Here is a 25870-nt window from a genome sequence, read left to right on the forward strand (position 1 = left end):
CACACACACGCACAACCACACACACGCACCACCACGCACAGCACACCACCACACACAGCACAGCACACCACCACACACACACACACACACCACCACACACACCACCACACACACACGCACAACCACACACACAGCATACCAGACGCGCACCAAACACATACCAGACACACACCACACGCACACCACACACGGTTGTACTTTTGAATATAAATTGGTCATAACAAGATAAAATAGTTTTGATTTAGTCCTTAGCAGGCGCAATGATACTTTTGTTTTGCTTTTGAGCAGGCTTCTCCGAGATGGACTTTCTCGATGACTCCTCCACCGAGAGTCTTATCCTAAGTGGAGATGAGTACAATCTAGAGTTTGACTCCACTAACTTTGATGAATCTCAGGATGAGGAGGATGCCATTAGTGAGATTGTCAGATGTGTGTGTGAGATGGACGAAGAGAACGGCTTCATGATTCAGGTGGGCTTCTTTCAGAAACATTTTATAAGGCATCAAGAGGTAATGATAATGAACGAAAATCAGTAACACAAAACATCTGGTTTTCACTTTATTGCAAAAAGGTTTCAAAGATTACTGTCAGCTGAATATGAAATATTGCACATACATTTTCTACAAATACTTGCTTGCAGTAGGAAAAGCTCTGGAATCTGATTACTGCAAGTTTTTAGGAATTCTTTGCTTTATAGCTGTGTAGTGATTTTATTTGATCTCTTACCGCTCAGCTCTGTTCACAACACACAGTTAACTAAGTCTAAGTTGCATAAGGAAAACATCTGCTATCCTGTTTTTAGTTCCTTTATCCCCATGTGGAGTATCATTTAGAGAGAGACGGACCGCAAGTGAGCAGCTAATCCCAGGCTGTCCTATTAGAAAGTCCAGAGTATTTTAACAATACAGTTGTCCTTATCGTACTCAATAAAAAGTTCTTATTATCATGCTCCCTGCTGATTGTAGAGTTCAATAAAAATATATGGCATACCTATAATTGGTGTACTAGATGTTGACAAACTTGTAGCTTTCTTTGTTTCACTTCTGTTACAATATTGTTATTTCTTCCCCTAATGCTGTTAAATTAATTCAGGGGAGGGGCACAACCAACTTTCTTTCACTAGTTCCTCACGCCTCTGTTGGGGATCCCTTAGACCAGTGATGGCGAACCTTGGCACCCCAGAGGTTTTGGAACTACATTTCCCATGATGCTCATGCACTCTGCAGTGTAGTTGAGCATCATGGGAAATGTAGTTCCAAAACATCTGGAGTGCCAAGGTTTGCCGTCACTGCCTTAGAGATAGAGAATCCAACGTGAGCAGCTGCTGGCATGTCTTTATAACCCAGAATTTTCTAGGAACACAGTTGGCTTTGTTCCATAAAGAGTTCTTATTCTTAAAAAAAGAACTGAAATCTGGATGATATGCCCCAAAAAGGGCGGTGAAGGGCAAAGCACTAGCCTCCAGTATTGCCTGTTGTCTTTCTGCGGCATATCTTTCCCCATTTCTGACTTTCCATGTCTCGTTCTGCACTGGGTCTCTGTATGGAGGTAGCCATCTTGGTAGAGACAGGGTTTTGCTTCCTTATGTCAGAGCCTTGAGCAAGGAGAACAGCGAGCAGCACAGAAGGGACATTACTAAATCTTACTCTAGATCTCCCAAGACTAGCAGTTTGAGGCCACAGTGCCTTAGATCTAAATTATTGTATAAGTGTGTGTAAGAAGCACCCTTTATGGAATGCTTTTCTTAAAGCGGAGTTCCACTCAAAAAGTAGAAGCTCTACTTATCTCCCGCTTCCTCCCCTTTGGTGCCACATTTGGCACCTTTCAGGGGGAGGGGGGAGCGGGTACCTGTTTTTGACAGGTACTCACCCCCACTTCCGGATGATCTCGCTGCAGGAAGTTTGGCCCCCCTCCTCCTTCCCCCACAGCCGGACCATTCAGAAAGTGCAGCGCGCTTGACGCATGCGCAGAAGGGAACCGGCTGTGAAGCTGCAAGGCTTTACTGCTGGTTTCCCTTACAAATAATGGCGGCAGCAGCACCCGAGAGCCGATTGAAAAGTCGGTTGGTGTGCCGACATCACAGGATCCCTAAACAGGCAAGTGTCCTAATATTAAAAGTCAGCTGCTACAGTATTTGTAGCTGCTAACTTTGAATTTTTAGACGAGGGGGGGCTGGAGCTCTGCTTTAAGGGCTCGTTTACACCATATGTGTATGAAAACTGGTGGGGAAAACCGACATCAGTTTCCATGCGTGCCAGTTACTTCCCCTTTTCACACCAATGTTGATGTCCTTTTTTCATGTGATACCAGAATTGTGGTATATACAGAGCACATAGAGAATAATTTTTTCCTTTTTTGTGCCCTTGCATAACACCTGCAGAAAAACTGTGCACCATGGTGTGAACGAGGCCTAAAAGGAAGATTTTATACTAATAATGATAAAAGTGACATGAAAAATCATTCACTTATAAAATGTTTGCAAATGTTTAAAGCCCAACTGACCTTTCATTTTGTATGTTGTAATTACATTCCAGGTACAGTCAGTTTTCACCATCTTACTGTTGGTTTAATTTGTAAGGCAGCCACAGCCCTAGTACAAAAGGGCTCTTGCTCAGTGGAAGCAGTGGTCTCTCTGCAGAGATCTGGCATCCCCCCCCTTTTCCTGCTGAGTCAGACCTATAGCACTTCAATCCTCAAAGCTCACAAACTCTAATTGGAGGGCTCTAGTTGTGACTCAGCAGTGGATGCATCAGACTGCTGCAGAGAAACCACTACTTCTACACACAGCACAATTGTCTGAAAGAAAAAAATAAAATAAAATTATAAATTGTGTTTTTATCAATTAGAAGTTTCACATGTTACACGTATCCATGATTTATTTTGATTAAAAACAAGGGAGAGTTATCTTTTGTCCTGAATGTGAAAGATTGACCAAGTGTTTGATGGCTTATTCTGCAGTGTGAAGAATGCCTTTGTTGGCAGCACAGTGTGTGTATGGGCCTCCTAGAAGACAGTATTCCTGAGCAATATATCTGCTATGTTTGTAGTGACCCACCAGGTAAGAAACACATATATTACTCTTATTAGGTGCTTGTTTTGCTAGAAGCTGAATTCTGGTATATATGCATACAGCCACAACATGATGTCACTTCTCTGTCCCTTTTTCACCATAATGGTGGTTCTGATGTGTTCTGGGTTTTGGGATTTTCATGACTTAGGTCCTGTAGGGCTTGTTGTATCTTTTAGTCCCCTGGATGGGTAAGTTTATTCTGGACATCCGTGGCTACTTTGCTGTGTTACACAGGATCTTCCTTTGTTATTTGTGGATGTTTTGATTGTGTTTTTATGTCTTGTTTCATATGTGTGTGTTGACACTTTTGGGTGCCGATGGTTGTTGTAACTGGGGGATAAGGGTATTTTTTGGGTATTTAATCACTATGTTGCTGGATGTCTGTAGCCTTGAGAATGGTGTGATGAGCCCCACCAAAAAATTGTCTGTCCATTAAATAAATGGATTATCCTAGCGTATGCAGTCCCACGTCCAGACCCTGCTGGACTGGATATTGCAGTTCTAGCTATGAAGTGACCTTTGGGCACTGGGTTTCACATAAGGCACCTTTTTAGGCCCTCGTTCTCATAACAAGTGCTATTCCCAACTCTTGGGTTCTTTAGAGGCCTTAAGACCGCCAAGACTTTTCCGGTGCACCCGCTGTTTTAAGTCTTCCTCTATGGAGATTCGAAAACCCTGATAAGATTTTTGCTTCTCCCAAGCGCTAGGACTTTGTTAGAAAGCAGTCTGCCCCCATTATTTATCTGGCAATGTTTTGCCTTAACCAAAAAATTACCTAATCTAGTCTTCTTGCTTTTACAAGAAGCAGTTGGAATCCCTCTCCAGAGCCCTGTTTCACTAGCAGGGCCTGCTCTTGATTTTGCCTTAACTGTTTCTTTGTTTTTCTAAATTCTTCTTGACTGGTCAAAGTCTAAAAGGGATTTGGTCAATACTTTGCTTTATTCATCATAAAACATTTGTAGCAAGTGGTTGCAGCTCTATGCTACAGTTGTGACAGGCAGTCGGAGGTCTCCTGCATTCGTCTCCTGTCTGTGCACATGCAGAGAACACTTTGGGTAAACGGCTGTAAAGAGCTGCCCTGCAGAGCAAACGTCTAAGAAGCGCTTGCTTCACATGGCCTTCGGTTCTACTCTGTATACCAATATATAGGATGCTACTTGTAGCAGGAGCACCCATCTCCCTTAGCCAAAGTAAACCTACAACACAATCTGGGAATGCTCATCCCTTGCTTGAGGTTAATAAGTTATTTTTCATCTACTCCTGCAAGATCTGTAACTCAGTCCCCCAAACTCTCTACACAATTCTTCCTTGGCATGGTGGAGCACCCCCATTTTCCTTTTGGGGGTGATGTCTCTTAGCCTTTGTGCACACTTGGACAGTTTGATTTTCAGATGCTCAGGTGAAGGGGGTGGTTTCCAGGGGCTACAAGCTAGAGTTTTGCTCCCAGCCCCCTCTTCCAGTTTCTAACTTCCAACCTTCCTGTGTCCCCACACAGCTTAGCAGATCTCCAGGCAGCCCTCTCAGGCCTTCTGGATCAAACTGTCATTGTCTCAGTTGCTGTGGCAGAACACACTCAGGAGCTTTACTCTAGCATATACACAATTGCCAAACCCAAAGAGGGGCACTTGCCTCATCATAGAACTCAAGGCTTTAAATGTTTTGTTTGGGTCCAAAAATTTTAAATGGTATCCCCCGGATCTGTCATCACCTCCCTTTATTTCATTTACGTTTAAGTATTTCAATGAAGTGCAAAAGCCAACTAGAAAACATGTGGCCGAAAAGGTCAAACAGTCTCCGGATACATTTGTGCTTACAAGAATACAATAAACATAATCAAGACTGTATCCACAAATCTTAAGGTCATCTGTAATGCAATACTTTTATCTTCAGGAGATAACTATCTAACAGAAGATAATCCCTTTAAGTAGCCTATCACCTCCCTTCAATAGGGGTTTCTGTTTTCTGTGGACTTCAAAGATACTTGTCCCTCTCTTTCCAGCTCATCAGTGATTCCTATGCTTTGCTGTTACATAGTAGGTGAGGTTGAAAAAAAACACAAATCCATCACGTCCAACCTATGTGTGTGATTATATGTCAGTATTACATTGTATATCCCTGTATGTTGTGGTCGTTCAGGTGCTTATCTAATAGTTTTTTGAAACTATCGATGCTCCCCGCTGAGACCACCGCCTGTGGAAAGGAATTCCACGTCCTTGCCACTCTTAAAGTAAAGAACCCTCTACGTAGTTTAAGGTTAAACTTCTTTTCTTCTAATTTGAATGAGTGGCCATGTGTCTTGTTAAACTCACTTCTGCGAAAAAGTTTTATCCCTATTGTGGGGTCACCAGTACGGTAATTGTAAATTGAAATCATATCCCCTCTCAAGCGTCTTTTCTCCAGAGAGAATAAGTAAAGTGCTCGCAACCTTTCCTCATAGCTAACATCCTCCAGACCCTTTATTAGCTTTGTTGCCCTTCTTTGTACTCGCTCCATTCCCAGTACATCCTTCCTGAGGACTGGTGCCCAGAACTGGACAGCATACTCTAGGTGCAGCCGGACCAGAGTCTTGTAGAGTGGGAGAATTATTGTTTTATCTCTGGAGTTGATCCCCTTTTTAATGCATGGCAATATTCTGTTTGCTTTGTTAGCAGCAGCTTGGCATTGCATGCCATTGCTTAGCCTATCATCTACTAAGACCCTCAGGTCCTTTTCCATCCTAGATTCCCCCAGAGTTTCTCCCCCTAGTGAGTAGATTGCATTCATATTTTTGCCACCCAAATGCATTATTTTACATTTATCTACATTAAACCTCATTTGCCATGTAGTTGCCCACCCCATTAATTTGTTCAGATCTACTTGCAAGGTTTCCACATCCTGCGGAGAAGTTATTGCCCTGCTTAGCTTAGTATCGTCCGCAAATACAGAGATTGAACGGTTTACCCCATCCTCCAGGTCGTTTATTAACAAATTAATTAGGATTGGTCCCAGCACAGAACCCTGGGGGACCCCACTAACCCACCCTGACCATTCCGAGTACTCCCCATTTATCACCACCCTTTGAACTCGCCCTTGTAGCCAGTTTTCAGTCCATGTACTCACCCTATGGGCCATGCCAACGGACCTTATTTTGTATAGTAAACATTTATGGGGAACTGTCGAATGCTTTTGCAGAATCCAGATACACCACGTCTACGGGCCTTCCTTTATCTAGAATGCAACTCACCTCTTCATAGAAGGTTAAAAAATTGGTTTGGCAAGAACGATTCTTCATGAATCCTTGTTGATTACTGCTAATGATACCGTTCTTATTACTAAAATCATGTATATAGTCCCTTATTATCCCCTCCCAGAGCTTGTATACTGTTGATGTTAGGCTAACTGGTCTGTAATTCCCAGGGATGTATTTTGGGCCCTTGTTAAATATTGGTGCTACATTGGCTTTTCTCCAATCAGCTGGTACCATTCCAGTCAGTAGACTGTCAGTAAAAATTAGAAACAATGGTCTGGCAATTACTTGCCTGAGTTCCCTAAGTACTCTCGGGTGCAAGACATCAGGTCCCGGTGATTTATTAATGTTAAGTTTCCCAAGTCTAATTTTAATTCTGTCCTCTGTTAACCGTGGAGGTGCTTCCTGTGATGTGTCATGTGGATAAACACTGCAGTTTTGGTTACTGAAGCCCCCTGATTCCCTCGTGAAGACTGAGGAGAAGAATCAATTCAATACCTTTGCCATCTCCCCATCCTTTGTAACCAGATGACCTTCCTCATTCTTTATGGGACCAATATGGTCTGTCCTCCCTTTTTTACTGTTTACATACTTGAAAAATTTCTTGGGTTTTTTTTATTTTTTTTGCTTTCCTCCGCTATGTGTCTTTCATGTTCTATCTTAGCCGCCTTAATTGCACCCTTACATTTCTTGTTGCATTCCTCATAAAGTCTGAATGCTGATGATGACCCCTCAACCGTGTATTTTTTGAAGCCCTTCTCCTTTGCTTTTATATGCATTTTTGCATTGGAGTTAAGCCATCCAGGTCCTTTTGTTCGCTCTTTTAAATTTATTACCCAATGGGATGCATTGGCTAATGCTCTTATTTAATATGCTCCTAAAGAAAACCCATCTCTCCTCCATGTTCTTTGTTCCCAAGATTTTATCCCAGTTTATGCCTTCTAGCAAGGTTCGTAATTTAGGGAAGTTGGCTCTTTTGAAATTCAGTGTCTTTGTATTCCCCTTATGTTTCCTATTTGTGTGATTTATACTGAAGCCAATTGACCTGTGATCGCTGTTTTCTAAATTGCGCTGTATTTCCACATCCATGATCAGGTTTGTATTGTTGGTAATCAGTAGATCCAGTAACGCTTTATTTCTAGTTGGTGCATCTAACATCTGAACCATGAAATTGTTCTGCAAGACATTTAGGAACTGGCCAGCCTTAGACAAATGCGTGGTTCCCTCCACCCAGTCTATGTCTATATAATTAAAATCCCCCATTGTGATAACACTTCCCATCCTTGCTGCTAATCCAAATTGTGATATGAGATCCGTCTCCCCCTCTCCCCTCAGGTTAGGGGGCCTATAGCATACTCCCCTTAGCTTCATTCCTTTGGAGCTCTACCCATAAGGATTCCACCTCCTCGCTAGTTCCCTTGGTGATGTCATCTTTCACATTCACTTGTACATTATTCTTGATATATAGGCATACCCCTCCCCCCTTTTTACCCTCTCTATCCCTGCTATAAAGGGTATACCCTTGAATGGTTGCCAGCCAATCATGAGAGCTCGCAGGCCAACGTGCACTCGCAGACCCACATGCACGCACAATACACAAGTACTGTTGGGCCTGCATTACCAGTTTGTTGGCCCTGCCCTTTGGTCTCTCGCCTGAACCTCTGTTATTTACCAAGGTAATGGCCCCAGTAATAGCCCTACTATGTTCTCGTGGCATTCCCATTGTGGGGTGCTTAGGCAATCTCCTGCTGAGGGAACAGTCGGTGAGGGCACTGTCAAATGGATCCTGATCCTTTAGAATCTATTGCTGAAACCAACTCTACTTGGAGTATCAGGGCCTGGTCCTGGACACATCTCAGACTAGAGTGTTCCACAGGAGACACTTCAGACTCTCCAGTCACAGATTTGAACTTTCTTGTCCAAAAGCTGGTAAACTCCGCTTTTGTATGAGAATCCTGGGCTCCATGGTAACCCAGTTTTATGCCAGTCATGTACAAAAGCAATAATCTGTAGTTATGGAACAACTTCAGTCTGATCTCTGGACAGACCCAGTCAGTTGACACTGAAGATCAGGTTGGCCCTTGCTTGGGGGCTTAGGAATCTGGCTCTGGAGTTGAGGAAATCCTCTCGTCATCTTTTGTAAGATTGTTAAGGTGTACGCCAGCCTGCCAGGATGGGGAGGAGGCCAGGGCACTCTCTCAGTGCAGGGGTCATACTTGAGCTTCAGGTTATTTGGCTGTCTTTGCAGAGTTGGATCATCCTGCTTGGAGGGTCATCTAAACCAAATTCAGTCAGACAATGCCACAGCTGGGGCATCAATCATTGGGGAGGAACCAGATGTCTTGCTGCAGCAAGAGAAGTAGAAAAAATCCTGTCCTGGGCAGAACCCCAAACCATACCATCCATTTACATTCCAGGCATAGGCAATTGGCTATAGATTTCCTCTGCCAGATTTGTATGGACCTAAGAGAGTGGTCCCTACAGTGGTGGCTTTGTGGGATCGATATACCCTCATGTACTCTGCAGGGCATTCCAGGTATCCTTATTACATTGGACTGGCCGAGGTGTATGAGGTAACTGATAAGACTCCTGGAAAATCAATAGGCACTGCCAGATCGTCAGGATCTTTTCAGCAGGACCCATTCGCCATCATATTTCCCCATTGCTGGCTTTACCAGCATGGCTGATCAACCCCAGTTTCTGAGGGACAGGGACACTAGAGTCTGTGATTTTACAATGCTCAAAGCTAGGAAGTCTTCTACCCGTAAGGTTTATCATCGAACATGAAAGGCATACTTTACATGGTGCAAGTCTTGGCCCTCCACCCCAGGAATTTCACTGTGGAACAATTTCTCTCCTTCCTGTTGCTGGGTGGTGACCAGTGTTTGGCCAGGTTTCTGTCCTTAGTATCCTGTTTTAGATACCATTGACCATTCGCTCTCTGATTAAGACAAGTATACAATGTATCTCCCATGTGGCTCCCCCTGTTCATTCTCCAGTGACTCTGTGAGACCTAAATGTGGTTCTCTTTGTGCTTTAGAAGCAGTAGCTTCAACACCTGAGAAGGGTGCACTAGCTTTTCGTTCCACCATCTCTAGGTGGTTTCCACCCTTTTCTGCCAAGGCGTATGCTACTATATCTTTGGGTGCTTGTTGGGCTTTTTTAGCATCGAGCATCTGTTTCTCAAATTTGCAAGACTCCCATCCGGTCTTCTGTTCACACATCCTCTAAATTCTACCAAGTTAATGTTTCATCTTCGAGCATAAGGTCCTTCAAGTGACACTTTGAGCTCTAGGCGTTTCCCAGTTTTAGCGATTGTTAACTGTGTTGCCAACCTCTCATTTGGCTTTTTTTGTAATTGTCTTAAAATCTTTCATCCTAATCGTACAGTTCAGGACACTATATTCAGACACCATGGGTTATAGGCACATATCTTTTTTGGGTCCCATTAAATGAAATATGTCCCACCCCTCTGTGTTTTTGATCATGCTCTTCATTATGATTTGCTGGTAGTAGGAGGATTTATCCTGGGCTGGCCTTTGTTGGTGTCCAGTCTTTCGATAGGCAGCGGAATAGTCTGAGGGTTAGAGGCTATACTGTATCCTTCAGTGAGGAAAAATGATTTTACGGTGAGTATAAACATTTTTTTGTAATTCAATATTGTCAAAAGAAAGCCTTGTTTGTACTGAAGAATGGGTATATGTATTACTGTAACCTAATTAAAGCGGAACTACACTGAATCTCAGCACCATAAGGCAAAAATGCAACTTAATTCATGTTTAATATTCAGAACAAACTCTCCCATCAATCCATATCTCCATACTTTATTTTGCTGAGATAAACATCCCCTGGCATTTCTGGTTGTGGCCATCTTGAGTAAGGGCAGATGATTCATGTAGCATTTACATGCTGGAATCCATCTGCCCTTAGCTCAGGCATACAAGCAAGAGAGCGTGCTTATTTGACAAAACCCCTCCTCCCCTCCAGAAGACTCCTGGGACATAATTTTCCTAGGCAAGAAACCGTAACTGAAGAAGTGTAAAAGAAAATAGTTGAAAACAAGAAAATATGATATACCTTTTTATGTATTTATAATGCTAGCAGCATAAGGATTAAAAATAGTCAATGTTGATGGAGAGGGTGAAGTTCCACTTTAATGACAAAGTTATTCCAGAGTCAAACATTCCAAAGCTAAAATGAAAAAGATGCTGTGGGACCATTAGGGGTTAAAAGGTGTGTGAACTCAAGTAGTTAAAAGTAAAGTCGATTTCCACACATGGTTTTTACAGTTGCTATTTAGTGATCGTTGGACATGACAATAACATGAGAAATGGAGCAGTAAAAAGCTTACAACAGCCTCTTATGCTCAGGGACTGCTAGATATCCGTTCCCGTTATAGCTGCATGTAGGATGTGCAACAAGAGGAAAACAAGAAGCTGATTGTAGTAGTCGTGAGTCTTCCAAATTTCTTTCATGCAGGCCAGCGATGGAGCGCCAGATACAAATATGACAAGGACTGGTTTAACAACGGACGCATGTGTGGTCTGTCCTTCATTAATGACAACTACTCCTACGTCAACACCAAGAAGATTGTGTCAACCCACCACCTCCTAGCTGATGTGTATGGTGTGACGGAGATACTGCGCGGTCTGCAGCTGAAATTTGGCATTCTGAAGTAAGCAAATATTGATTTCCCATCAGCAGGGTGATTTTTTTTATTTTTATTTTAACGTATATATGTAAGTGTTATCAGCTTAAAGTGGACCTTCAGTCATTTTTTTTAACCTTCCATCTATTAAATCTTCTGCCCTTGTTGTTTTAACTTTGGATAGTAAAACATTTTTTTTTTCTGCCAGTAAATACCTTATACAGTCCACTTCCTGTTTCTTGTCTGGTAAAAAGCCTAGGCTTATGACATCATGCACAGCTTATCTCTCTCGTTCTCTCTCTCGTTCTCTCTCTCGTTCTCTCTCTCGTTCTCTCTCTCGTTCTCTCTCTCGTTCTCTCTCTCGTTCTCTCTCTCGTTCTCTCTCTCGTTCTCTCTCTCGTTCTCTCTCTCGTTCTCTCTCTCGTTCTCTCTCTCGTTCTCTCTCTCGTTCTCTCTCTCGTTCTCTCTCTCGTTCTCTCTCTCGTTCTCTCTCTCGTTCTCTCTCTCGTTCTCTCTCTCGTTCTCTCTCTCGTTCTCTCTCTCGTTCTCTCTCTCGTTCTCTCTCTCTTTCGAGAGAGAGAGAGAGACAGGAATGAGGGGGCATGAGTCATAGGAGGGCCAATGAGAGCTGCAAAGCTGGAGGTGTGTGTCTGTGTAAATCCAGGAAGTGAACAGGCAGCAGCTTCAGCTGCCCACAGTTAAAATGGATGCAGCCAGACTCAGCGGAGGGAGATTTCTGCAGCAAATTTGGCAAGTACAGAATCACAGTATATATAAAATAATATACAAAGTGGTTGGAGGGAAGCTTCAGAATGGCAAAAAAGCTTTTATTACAATTTATGTGAGCAGACTACAGTTCCTCTTTAACCACTTGCCGACCGCTGTACGCCGATATACGTTGGCACAATGGCAGTGGTGGGCAAATGGGCGTACCTGTACTTCCCCTTTAATTGGCGGGGCTAGCAGGCACACCGGCGGCACGAGTGCCCGCCGTGTACAGCTTGACCGTGCCCGTGGGACCCGCAGACTCGGTGTCCTGGCAATCGTGTCACGGAGCCGCAGAACGGGGAGATGCCTATGTAAACAAGGCATTTCCCCATTCTGCCTAGTGACATGACCAAGATCACTGCTCCCTGTCATCGGGAACAGTGATCGCTGTCATGTCCTAGGTAGCCCACCCCCCTCCCCCACAGTTAGAATCACTCCCTAGGACACACTTACCCCTTGATCGCCCCCTAGTGTTTAACCCCTTCCCTGCCAGTGTCATTTACACAGTAATCAGTACATTTTTATAGCACTGATCGCTGTATAAATGACAATGGTCTTAGAATAGTGTCAAAAGTGTCCGATGTGTCAGCCATAATGTCGCAGTCACGATAAAAATCGCAGATCAACGCCATTAATAATTTTAAAAAATTAATAATAAAAATGCCATAAAACTCTCCCCTATTTTGTAGACGCTATAACTTTTGCGCAAACCAATCTATATACACTTATTACAATTTTTTCTAAAAGAATACATATCAGCCTAAACTGAGGAAAAAATTAGTTTTTTTTATATATTTTTGGGGGATCTATTTATAGCAGAAAGAAAAAAAATTGTTTGTTTTTTTTTCAAATTGTCGCTCTTTATTTGTTTATAGTGCAAGAAATAAAAACCGCAGAGGTGATCAAATACCACCAAAAGAAAGCTCTATTTCTGGGGAAAAAAGGACGTCAATTTTGTTTGGGTGTAATGTCGCACGACTGCGCAATTGTCAGTTAAAGCGACGCCATGCCGAATCGCAAAAAAGTGCTGCCTGCAGCGTGCGCACCACGGGAGCATGCCCACGGGTCCCGCGGACTCAGTGTCTGCCGGTGGCCCGTGATCGAGGAGAGGCAGAACAGGGAGATGCCTATGTAAACAAGGCATTTCCCTGTTCTGCCTAGTGACATGACAGGAATTCACTGCTCCCTGTCATCGGGAGCAGTGATCTCTGTCATGTCCTAGGTAGCCCCCCCCCCCCACAGTTAGAACACACCCAGGGAACACATTTAACCCCTTGATCGCCACCTAGTGACCTGCCAGTGACATTTATAAAGTAATCAGTGGCTATTTTTAGCTCTGATTATTGTATAAATGTCACTGGTCCCAAAATAGTGTGAGAAGTGTCTGATCTGTCCGCCACAATGTCGCAGTCCCAATAAAATTCACAGATCGCTACCATTACTAATAAAAAAAAAAAAATAATAAAAATGCCATAAATCTATCCTTCATTTTGTAAATGCTATAACTTTTGCACAAAGCAATCAATATACGCTTATTGCGATTTTTTTTTTTTTTTTTTTTTTTACCAAAAATATGTAGGATACATATCGGCCTAAACTGATGAAGAAATTTGTTTTTTTATATATTTTTTAGGGGTATTTATTATAGCAAAAGGTAAAAAATATTGTTTTTTTTTCCAAAATTGTTGGTCATTTTTTGTTTATAGTTCAAAAAATTAAAAACCGCAGAGGTGATCAAATGCCACCAAAAGAAAGCTCTATTTGTGTAAAAGAAGGACATCAATTTTGTTTGGGTGCAGCGTCGCAGGACCGCGCAATTGTCAATTAAAGCGACGCAGTGCCGAATCGCAACAAATGCTCTGGTCATTAAGGGGGTAAAACCTTCCGGGGCTGAAGTGGTTAAAGCAATGGTCCCCAAACTGCGGCCAAATGCGGACCTTTGCTTGCTTTTATCCGGCTTTTGGGACACTATTTCATTCATTGACACCAGCGATGGGGCACTTTTACTACCAATGACAACAAGAATGGTGCCAAATTACACCAATGATAGGGCACAGTTCCTTCCAATGACAACAAGAATGATGCCAAATGAGGCCGATAGGGCACAGTTCCTCCCAATGAGACCAACGATAGGGCACAGTTCCTCCCAATGAGACCAAAGATAGGGCACAGTTCCTCCCAATGAGACCAACGATAGGGCACAGTTCCTCCCAATGAGACCAACGATAGGGCACAGTTCCTCCCAATGTGACCAACAATGGGGCACAGTTCCTCCCAATGACAACAAGAATGGTGCCAAATGAGACCAACGATGGGGCACAGTTCCTCCCAATGAGACCAACGATAGGGCACAGTTCCTCTCAATGAGACCAACCATGGGGCACAATTCCTACCAATGACACCAACAGTGGGGCACAGTTCCTCCCAATGACACTAATGATGAGGCCAAGTGATAATGCACAATTATTCCCAATGACACAAACAATGGGACACAATTCCTCTCAGTGACCCCCCCCCCCCCCCCAAATCTGAAGAACAGTAAACTGGCCCTTTTTTTTCGACAGCTTGGAGCCCCCTGGTTTAAAGCGTACAATTTTACCCAGAGTGCACTTAACCTTTCAAACATAAAGTAACTCCCCAAACCCACATGTATACTTATTTTCATTTTACATCTACCTCATCCAATCAGAAAATGACTTGTATCCAATGAAAAGTATATTAGGCGTTTTATGGATGGTGATGAATTAACGCTCCCCTGTGATCAGTGGGGCAGCTGCTTGAATAGATACTGAACAGCACCAAGAAGATCACATTTAAACACTATCTGTATTTTAACTTCCCTGGCATCATGCACTATACCACAGATGCATAATTGTAGGTTCTCTTTGAAATCCTGCAACAGCCAATACTTAGTGCAACTGCTGAATTTCAATCCTGGTTGTCAGTGACAGCTAGGGTCTCCACTGATAATCGTGTACCAATCAAAGTGGTTCCCAATCATGTGATCACTGTCAGCTCTGGCATAGGGATCACATGCAGGCTGAAAGCTCCATTACCAAAATGAAAGCCTTCAGTGTGCAGATGTACACCTGTACCTGAAGATTACAGTGTTTATTTTGTGCATTTATTAGCCTATAATAAAAACAATAGTTTTTTGTTTATTAAAACAGTATGAAATTAAAACTTTATATGTTTTTAAAAATAGGTTGTAAAAAGTATTTTAGTAACAAACTAATTATATTGTTTAGCAGTTATATTTTTATGCACAGGAAGTGAGGGGAAGTCACCCCACTCTACTAGAAAATGTGCAATTACGGTATGTATTTACATCTGACACCTGTCAAATGGCTTAAGTGGTTGTAAACCCTCACATATACCCAGTGAACTGACTGGCCTCAGATGATACACAGAGATGAAACAAATCCTCCTACATAAGTTGTACCTGTCTGTCTGCAGTTTTCTCTTCTCTACATCCATTCAAAATGCTGAATTATAAAGCTTGTCTGAGAGTTCAGAAAAAAATGGCGGACAGCTGAAATTACACTCTGCAGGGCTCAGGGGGAGAGCTGATTGGAGAGAAGGGACAAACCCCCTTCACGCAGCACACAGGAACAGAGCTAAGGCTGTCAATCAGCTGGAGGTCCCTCCCCTGTCAACATTTTTCTCTTGGTGTCAGGAAAACTTGTCAGAAGAGACTCATGCTGATAGCAGAGGAACAAGGCAGCAGACAGAATTGACACTTAGGGCTCTTAATTGAGACAAGGACACACTATAGAGGGATATGCGTTGGTCATATTTCATGTCTGACGTTCACAACCACTTTGAACTGGAGACACAGACAGTAATAACACATTAACAGCTTCTAATCCTTCTCCACATTTTACCATGACTAAACAAAAAGGTCTGAAAAAAGGTGAGAATTTAGGTTTTGAAATAGCTACCGGTACCATGTAGTCCTTTATTTGTAGTAGCCCTATAATTGTGTCAGTGCATCTTAACAGCTTGCTCTCTCTATTAATATTTTGAAGTGATCAAGATCATCCTGACCTTCGCTTTTGGGCCTGTCCAATGAAGTCACGAGAATCCTCTCAGGTGAACGACAAGCGGTCAGTGCCTTCCTCTAATGACAAGGGAATATGCAGGCAGAACCATAAAGGTCCCTCAAACAGTCTGAACAAGACGGAAGATGTGTATATTACTAGCGAGCACAGCTATCAAAGGCCCCAGGGCTCCAACCAAGGAGGCAAACCCTCAAAGAACACTGGAAAGTCTACCAGTGACCGTGGCGTGATTGCAGAAGGCCCCAATGCCAGTCTTCAGATGGATGCTAAGAAAACTTTACTGGATGTTTCTGATAAGAGAACTGATGAGGTGAGCTGTAATACACCTTTCTAGAAAGTGGATACAGAAGACATTGAGCCAAAATTACAAAATGTACTGCTGCGTGGTATAAAATATTTATAACACTTCACTAGGTAACAGCGATCACAGGTCAATTGGCTTCAGTATAAATCACACAAATAGGAAACATAAGGGGAATACAAAGACACTGAATTTCAAAAGAGCAAACTTCCCCAAACTACGAACCTTGCTAGAAGGCATAAATTGGGATAAAATCTTAGGAACAAAGAACACAGAGAAGAGATGGGTTTGTTTTAAGAGCATATTAAATAAGGGCATTAGCCAAAACATCCCATTGGGTAATAAATTTAAAAGAGCGAACAAAAGTCCTGGATGGCTTAACTCCAATGTAAAAATGCATATAAAAGCAAAGGAGAAGCAAAAAATACAAGGTTGAGGGATCATCCTCAGCATTTAGACTTTAAAAAGAATGCACCAATAAATGTAAGGATGCAATAAGGACGGCTAAGATAGAACATGAAAGACACATAGTGGAGGAGAGCAAAAAAAATCCCAAGAAATTCTTTAAGTATGTAAACAGTAAAAAAAGGGAGGACAAGACCATATTGGCCCCATAAAGAATGAGGAAGGACAACTTGTTACAAAGGATGTGGAGTTGGCGAAGGTATTGAATTTATTCTTCTCCTCAGTCTTCACGAGTGAATCGGGGGCTTCAGTAACCAACACTGAAGTGTTTATCCTCATGACACATCACAGGAAGCACCTCCATGGCTAACAGAGAACAGAATTAAAATTAGACTTGGGAAACTTAACATTAATAAATCATCGGGACCAGATGGCTTGCACCCCAGAGTATTTAGGGAACTCAGTCAAGTAATTGCCAGACCATTGTTCCTAATTTTTACTGACAGTCTACTGACTGGAATGGTACCAGCTGATTGGAGAAAAGCCAATGTAGCACCAATATTTAAAAAGGGCCCAAAATAAATTCCTGGGAATTACAGACCAGTTAGCCTATATACAAGATTTTAGTAATGAGAACGGTATCATTAGCAGTAATCATCCCGGATTCATGAAGAATCGTTCTTGCCAAACCAATCTATTAATCTTCTATGAGGAGGTGAGTTGCCATCTAGATAAAGGAAGGCCCGTAGACGTGGTGTATCTGGATTTTGCAAAAGCATTTGACACAGTTCCCCATAAACGTTTACTGTACAAAATAAGGTCCGTTGGCATGGACCATAGGGTGAGTATATGGATTGAAAACTGGCTACAAGGGCGTGTTCAGAGGGTGGTGATAAATGGGGAGTACTCGGAATGGTCAGGGGTGGGTAGTGGGGTCCCCCAGGGTTCTGTGCTGGGACCAATCCTATTTAATTTGTTCATAAACGACCTGAGCTAAGCAGGGCAATAACTTCTCCGCAGGGTGTGGAAACCTTGCAAGTAGATCTGAACAAATTAATGGGGTGGACAACTACATGGCAAATGATGTTTATTGTGGAAAAATGTAAATGAATGCATTTGGGTGGCAAAAATATGAATGCAATCTATACAATGGGGGGAGAACCTCTAGGGGAATCTAGGCTGGAAAAGGACCTGGGGGTCCTAGTAGATGATAGGCTCAGCAATGGCATGCAATGCCAAGCTGCTGCTAACAAAGCAAACAGAATATTGTCATGCATTAAAAAGGGGATTAACTACAGAGATAAAGCGATAATTCCTCCCGCTCTACAAGACTCTGGTTCGGTTGCACCTGGAGTATGCTGTCCAGTTCTGGTCACCAGTCCTCAGGAAGGATGTACTGGAAATGGAGCGAGTACAAAGAAGGGCAACAAAGCTAATAAAGGGTCTGGAGGATCTTAGTTATGAGGAAAGGTTGCGAGTGCTGAACTTATTCTCTCTGGAGAAGAGACGCTTGAGAGGGGATATGATTTCAATTTACAAATACCGTACTGGTGACCCCACAATAGGGATAAAACTTTTTAGCAGAAGGGAGTTTAACAAGACTCGTGGCCACTCATTAAAATTAGAAGAAAAGAGGTTTAACCTTACACTACGTAGAGGGTTCTTTACTGTAAGAGCGGCAAGGATGTGGAATTCCCTTCCACAGGCGGTGGTCTCAGCGGGGGGCATTGATAGTTTCAAGAAACTATTAGATAAGCACCTGAACGACCACAACATACAGGGTTATACAATATAATACTGACATATAATCACACACATAGGTTGGACATGATGGACTTGTGTCTTTTTTTCAACCTCACCTATTAAGTAACTATGCCACTGTTATTCTTTTAAATTTATATTATTTTGTATTTCCGTTGATACCTGGATTCGCTGTAATTAAAGTTTAAAATAATGTATATGTTGCTTGTTTTTTTTTAGTTTGGAGAAGAGGTTATATTCCTTGAAGACCCCTCCCTTGGCTAACATTGATAGTAATTCCTATTGTTCTGTTTCAGGTTGTAGTGGCCGAGGTGAGCAGTGATAGGAAATCCGACGAGCAGCTGGATTCTCATCTTCAGTGGCAGCTCAATCTCCTGACACACATAGAGAGTGTACAGAATGAGGTCACCAGCCGCATGGACCTCATAGAGAAAGAAGTAGATGGTATGTTCTTAGTATTGCTACCACCAATAGTAATGGTTTTATGCTGTTTTGTTTTTTTTTTCTTTTTTCTTTCTTGTTTTTTGCACAACTGTAAATTTGTGATAAAAAGAGATTTTAGTTATTATATATAAAAAGTAACAATGATTCCTTTCTCCTCTCACTTTCATTCCCCCATCTTCCACTCCATACATTACCTCTCTCTCCCTCTTTTCCCTTCCTCTGTTCTTTCTTTCTTTCTTTCTTTCTTTCTTTCTTTCTTTCTTTCTTACTTTCTTTCTTTCTTTCTTTCTTTCTTTCTTTCTTTCTTTCTTTCTTTCTTTCTTTCTTTCTTTCTTTCCTCCCTCCCTCCCTCCCTCCCTCCCTCCCTCCCTCCCTCCCTCCCTCCCTCCCTCCCTTCCTTCCTTCCTTCCTTCCTTCCTTCCTTCCTTCCTTCCTTCCTTCCTTCCTCTCTCTCCCTCCCTCCCTCTCTCCCTCCCCCTTCTTTCCCATCCCTCTTCCTCCCCTCTCTCTCTCCCCCTCTCTCCGCCTGTGTGTGTCTCTGTCTCTCCCCTCTCTCTCTCCCCCTCTCTCTCTCCCCCCCCTCTCTCTCTCCCCCCCCCCCTCTCTCTCCCCCCCCCTCTCTCTCTCTCTCTCCCCCCCTCTCTCTCTCTCTCTCCCCCCTCTCTCTCTCTCCCCCCTCTCTCTCTCCCCCCCCTCTCTCTCTCTCTCTCTCTCCCCCCCCCTCTCTCTCTCTCTCCCCCCCCCTCTCTCTCTCTCTCCCCCCCTCGCTCTCTCTCTCTCCCCCCCTCTCTCTCTCTCTCCCCCCCCCTCTCTCTCTCTCCCCCCTCTCTCTCACCCCCCCTCTCCCCCTCCTCTCTCTTCTCTCTCTCGCTCCCTCCTTCTCTCCCATCCTGGCTTACTACTATATTTTCATTTTCCATTACCTTTCTCTGTCTCTCTTCCTCTCCCCCTTTCTCTCTCCCCCTTCCTTTCTTTTTTTCTCTCTCTCATGCCCTCACTCCTTCACACAGTTTTAGAGAGCTGGCTGGATTTCACTGGAGAGCTGGAGCCCCCTGATCCCCTAGCACGACTGCCTCAGCTAAAAAGGCGAATCAAGCAGCTCCTGACAGACATGGGCAAAGTTCAGCAAATCGCTACCCTCTGCTCTGTATGACGAAAAAGAAGAGAAATTGGCTGAACTATTTTCTTACTTAGATACAAAAAAAAAAAAAAAAGTTTGTACAGGTTTTATTGACTATATAAATATATTAATGTATCAATCCTTTACAAGGATTATAAATGAGACTTTTAAACCAGTCAAGACATGCCTGCACCCATGGTAAGCAAAACAAAACAATTTCCTATGGTGGCCGATCCTGCTCCTTGGAGACTGGTACAAGTGGAATGACATATTGCACCCCGTAGGGGTGCAGTGGTGATATGCTGTCATCATGCAATGACTCATAAACTTACCAGTATGTCTTCTAAAAGGTGTTATACTCTTGTTAAAGCAGTATTGCAAAAAATTCTACTTTTTATTTTCCAAAGCCAATTTCTTCACCTCTTTACCCTGCTAAATGTTAAGCTATGTCTGGCACAAGTTCATTTTGGCTTGGAACTATAGGTCCCAAGTTTTTTATACAGCAGCCCTTAAAGGGAAACTTTAGTGTATATTCAGGTATTGTTTACTTTACAACCACTCTGTCTTTAAAAAAAAAACAAAAAAAAAACGCTGCACAATAAAGAGCTCCATGCAAAAAAGACATTAAAGTGTATCTAAATCCAAAAAGAAAATTGTAATATATTGCAGTTTACCAATCCAAAGACGTGGATTGCTATATTAGTTTCCTTTCTTTTCCTTTTTTTTTTTTTTCACATGTAATGTAACTGTAATGTCTGCCTTCATTTTGTTAAGCGCAGCGCAAACTGTTGGTGCTATATAAATCCTGTATAATATAATAATAATCAACAATCCTGCAAGTGCCAGATTCTGCAGAATTTTTAGCCGATGGTTTCACTACTACAGGTACTGGCAGCAAGGGCAGTAGGAAATGTTAGTATTTCAAATGTTTTTAAACCTTTAATATGAAATGTGATATATAACAGGATACTAAAGCACTGTGACCCAAAAGAAGACAAAATTAGGTGCCACTCAAGGTAGAGAGGTAAAGTCCAGCTAAACTGTTTTGAGTGCAGACAGGGACAAAGATCGAATATTGTAAGTGCTGTCAAATCCTTAAAGGAAAAGATCCATAAACCACACATCCTGAAGCAGACCCATGTGCATGAAGGGAGATGAAAGGCAGCCTCAGCCTGGACTCCAGCCAGGCCCCTGCCTCAACGCGTTTCGCTCTGCCCCTCGGCGCTTAATTACGATTAAGCTCCAAGGGGCGGGGTGAAACGTGCTGAGGGCGTGGCCTGGCTGGAGTCCAGGCTGAGGCTACCGGTCATCTCGCTTCATGCACATGGGTCTGCTTCAGGATGTGCGGCTTATGCATCTTTTCCTTTGAGGATACAACAGCACTTACATTCGATCTTTGCATTCTGTTTGCAGCCTGTTACTTAATTTTATTGCACCTTAGTCGAATCTGTCGTCTCCTTTTCTGTCTTTAGGGTGGTTGCAATGCTTGCAGGGTCCCCTGAAACCTCGCTGTAGCCATGCTTGCGTGCACGCTTTAGCCTGCCATGTGCTTTAATAGCATGGCGCTAGGGATGAGGGACCAAGCAGTCCCAACTTAGGTGCTTATGTGACCATTATGTGATGTCTATTGTGCATGCTCTACAACTGGAGGCTTCAGGAAGTGACTTTGAGTCATAGGGAGCGAGTGGCTAAGTGGCTCAAGTGTAAGGGGTTGGGGACATCATTTAAAAAATACTTCTTGATGCTGTAGTTTTCCTTGGTTGCATTGTTAAAGTAAAAAAGGAGTAAGGGTTAATTATACTCTCATGTCTTTGCTGAGAGCTCTTTGTTGTACAGGTTTATTAAGTGACAGTCACTTTAAAGTAATTTAAAGCAACTCTAAAAAAAAAAAAAAAAAAAAATAATCTTTTATGTAATTTTTACATGCTCGCTTTACTATATTTCTGATATTGTATTACTTACACAGATTTTAAGATTCTCCCTATCTGTATTTCATTGCAGTCACTCAGCCTTCCTGATCACCAATTATTAAGATAAATATCAACCTTTTTTAGATAATGCATTGATTCAGTGCAGAAAAGAAACAACACACAGCGAGGAGAAGAGCCTGCAAAATAAATCAACAAATATGGCTGCCCCTCTGTGCATTATAATTACAAACTTATACAAAATGAGTGTTTTTATCTCGCATTGATAAAATTGCCCATTGAAGTGACCATTTTCACATGTAAATCTTACACTATAGTTTTCCTTTAATGGTCCGATTGCCATATCTACTGGTGATAGATATTGTCTGTCTGACAAACCATATTCATGGTGCCACATACCAAAGCCCAGTTCATTGTTGATTAACTGAATTGCCCTCGGGATTCTTCCATTTTTCAGGATGCCATTGGTGAGACTCCTGGGTAGTGTGAATTCTCCATATGGACTCACTATATATATTTCTTGTTCCTGTTTACTTGTCTTAGAATTGTGAGTATCAGCCAACATGTTCTTACAGTGTCCAGATTTCTGAAGCTTAAATTGAATCATTCGGGGTGAAGTGATAGGTTCTCGATAGGCCACCCCTGAACACTCAATAGTAAGGATGAGCTCTGGCGTGTTCGCACACCCCACGTGCAGAGCCCGCCAGGAAGTCGGCACTGCGCTGCGCTAATCACAGACAGTGAGACATTGTCCCGATGTGCGGCTGCAGAGATCGGGAAATGTCTCACCGCCTGTGATTAGCGCAGCTCAGTGCCGACTTCCTGGCGGGCTCTGCACGTGGGGTGTGCGAACACGCCTGAGCTCATCCTTACTCTATAGTACTTACCTTGTCTGCTTGCCCCCTTTTTACCCTGTTTAACTGCTGGAGGAGGGAGACTCCTGTTTCCTGTGTATGCTCCATGTCGGATTAATGACAGGGTTAAGGTCTTACTCCTTTCCAGATTGGTCACTCAGGCCCAAGCATGGCATCCTGGGAGGAAGGTGAGGATGTTGCATGCTCCTCCATACCCTGAAGTACTAGGTATTTTCAGGTGCTCTGACAAATGTAGAGAGCGGGGGTGTGGTGTCAGCTTTTATAAAGAGAACCTTTCACTTTGTCCAGAATTGCTCTTTTTAAGTAAACTTTTCCTGAGTGAGATGTGCCCGGGTCCATTGCTGACCTTCTGCTGGAAAAGCTAATTGTCTAACTATTATGCTGTTATTTTTACCCTAAGACTTTTAATGCTTTAAGTCACTGACCCAGAATAACTATGCATATCAGGAAAGTCATACTTATTCTGGATGAGCAGCCTAACCAGAGGCTCTATATGACAGCCAGGGAACTAGCATTTGTAGAATGAGAAGTTGCCAATGGAAGCCTCCATGTGTCTTTCAAGAGAGGTTTTCTTTTGCTCCAGATTTCTGGCAAATGTGATATTGTAAGGCAAGGCAGTAAAATAAATCCTACAAATTGTGTTTATTGCCTTTTTGGTTTCCTTTTAAGTTACATCCACCCCCAAAAAGGATATTCCAATATGGTGGGCATTCTTTCACATCTCCTTGGGAGGGCCCACCAGAATTCTTTATTGAACCCAGCTGCCTCCGACCTTACAAAGACAAGTCATGGTGTTGCGTTCCCCTTGGCCTTTGCAAACTGTTGTGGGATAGAGTTCTCTTCTAAAATATTAAATTTGATTTATTTAGTAAAGAAGTAGAGCATGTTCAGTTTACAAAGTCATTGTTGACTTTGTAAATAAGGTGAAGCTGCGTTCATGTTTGCTAAGCAAAGTCCTATTCTCTTTGCTAATTGCACAGTAAATGCTCCTTTCGTAGGTCAACCCCAATGCATATCTTGATAAAAGTCCAGAGCATCCAGTTTTTTTTCTCTATTTGTCTTTGTAGACACAACGTTGTATGTGTCTATAGTGTCTCAATGGCGGCAAGGAAAATGTGAACATTTCCACTATTGGATATTCCTATACACCAAAACAAAATGGTAATTGGCAATGAACACTATTTGTCAGATTAATTATTTTGCCATCCTGCTTTACTCTGTTAAATTTGTCCTAATGGTGACCTCATATCCCCTTTTAAAAATGTTGATGGAGTGTAAATGGTGAACTATTCTTGTCCACAGAAAAAAAAAAAATCTGATTTATTGCAGGTTGTGTATACGTTCCTTGGCTTCACTTGAAGCCCAACTCTAGGCAAACATTTTTTTTTTAGTACAATGCAGAAAGGTTTGAACATGCCAGATTTTATTTGCTGTTAGTGGCTCCACCGTATCTCTTTCTGTTTTTTTAATAAGAGTAGTCTTCCCTCTTTATGTGCCTACCTGTATGGTAATACCTGGCTCCTGGCATTTCTTGTCTTGGTGTCACCAGGACAAGAAGGAAACTGGAAACCTTCCTATGTGGACACAGACTGCACTAAACACCTGCACATGCACATTGGCGGTACTGGATTTAACTTGTTTGAAGTTTATGGTTCAAGAAAGTAAATCAAATGTAAAAGGGGCACAGTGAACCAAAAAACAATTGCAGTGCTGCAACCTCATTGAAATCTTCAGCGGCTGCAGTACCAGTGCTCAGGCACAGGTTTCTGAAGCCTCATCAGTACTGGATCCACAACGAAAACTGGCACCATGGTACAATTTAACAGAAGATAGGCTTCATTGTTAAAACATCGGGATAACAGCCAACAAGCATCAATGCATTTCAGCCAGTTTTGATTAAGGCCATAATTGGCTGAAACGCGTTGACGTTTGTTGGCTGTATCTTAATGGCTTAACAATGAAGCCCATCTTCTGTGGAATTGTACTGTGATGCTGGCTTTCGTTGTGGATCCAGTATGGAGCACAGTGTCCCCATACATACCAGAATAAGACCACTTTCAACAAAAACAGGATACTATAGGGGGCCCAGAATTTAAAGTATTTCTAGAGGCTGAAGGTTTTTTTACGGTCATGCATGGAGGTAAAAAACCTTCAGTATTCAGCTCCCCCCCAAACCTCCCCTAATACTTACCTGAGCTGATCCCAATCCAGCAATGTGCATCTTCTGGGTCTCTCTGCTTATTGACTGAGATGAAGCAACAGAAGTAATTGGCTCTCGCCGCTGCCACTCACAGCAAGTGAGGAGGCGGTGAGGCTGTTGTGGGGGCATTTGGTGGGGGGAGGGAACCAGAGCACTGAACCAGGGCACAGAGCAGGTAAGTATGACATGTTTGTTATTTTTTTTTAAATTGCCTTTACAAACCCTTTAAGGTCCACAAGTGTTTGTTCATAGCATAACAAAGGCACTGCAATTCGGGTGCTCCAAAACACTCCTCCTTCATCAGGGCTCATATCGCTGATATTTTACAAGTATGGCGTTATTCCAGAACTGACCAAACAGAAAAAAATAATCTTTGCTGTCTCATCAGTGCTGGTATATTTAAATGGTTACACAATGAATACATACAGTGTAATCCTGGTGATTGTGCCATTTTGAGTCTTGAGTCTTGTCTTCTATTTGCAACATACACTATATTACTAAAAGTATTGGGACACCTGCCTTTACACGCACATATACTTTAATGGCATCCCAGTCTTAGTCTGTAGGGTTCAATATTGAGTTGGCCCACCCTTTGCAGCTATAACAGCTTCAACTCTTCTGGGAAGGCCATCCACAAGGTTTAGGAGTGTGTCTATGGGAATGTTTGACCATTCTTCCAGAAGCACATTTGTGAGGTCAGGCACTGATTTTGGACGAGAAGGACTGGCTCGCTCTAATTCATCCCAAAGGTGTTCTATCAGGGTTGAGGTCAGAACTCTGTGCAGGCCAGTCAAGTTCCTCCACCCCAAACTTGGCCATCCACATTGAACCCTACGAATGAAGACTGGGATGCCGTTAAAGTTCATGTGCTTATAAAGGCCGGTGTCCCAATACTTTTGGTAATATAGTGTATAAGCCCTTAAGAAGGAGTGTTTTGAGCTCCCAAAAGCCTTTGGCTGTTTTAAGTTAGGAGCAAACACTAATGTTTAAAGATGTTAGACTCTTAGATCTTTGGTCTGATGCCGCCTGTAGGCTTTTCATCAATTAAAACCTGGCAAAGGTT

At 42.6% G+C, this 25870-nt stretch overlaps 1 protein-coding gene across 1 annotated transcript in view; it reads left to right on the forward strand.

The window, feature by feature from the left end:
• PHF20L1 (PHD finger protein 20 like 1) overlaps positions 1-20913 on the forward strand; it is a 204952-nt gene extending 184039 nt beyond the window's left edge. Inside the window, exons 16-21 of the mRNA XM_073632269.1 lie at positions 289-470; positions 2959-3058; positions 10776-10971; positions 15741-16083; positions 18537-18684; positions 19695-20913. Coding sequence (XP_073488370.1) covers positions 289-470; positions 2959-3058; positions 10776-10971; positions 15741-16083; positions 18537-18684; positions 19695-19837 — 1112 coding nt within the window. The 3' untranslated portion in view covers positions 19838-20913. The remainder of the gene's footprint in view (positions 1-288; positions 471-2958; positions 3059-10775; positions 10972-15740; positions 16084-18536; positions 18685-19694) is intronic.
• The last annotated feature ends 4957 nt before the right edge of the window (positions 20914-25870 follow it).

The sequence above is a fragment of the Aquarana catesbeiana genome, linkage group LG05 (genome assembly GCF_042186555.1).
Source record: "Aquarana catesbeiana isolate 2022-GZ linkage group LG05, ASM4218655v1, whole genome shotgun sequence".
NCBI lineage: Eukaryota > Metazoa > Chordata > Amphibia > Anura > Ranidae > Aquarana > Aquarana catesbeiana.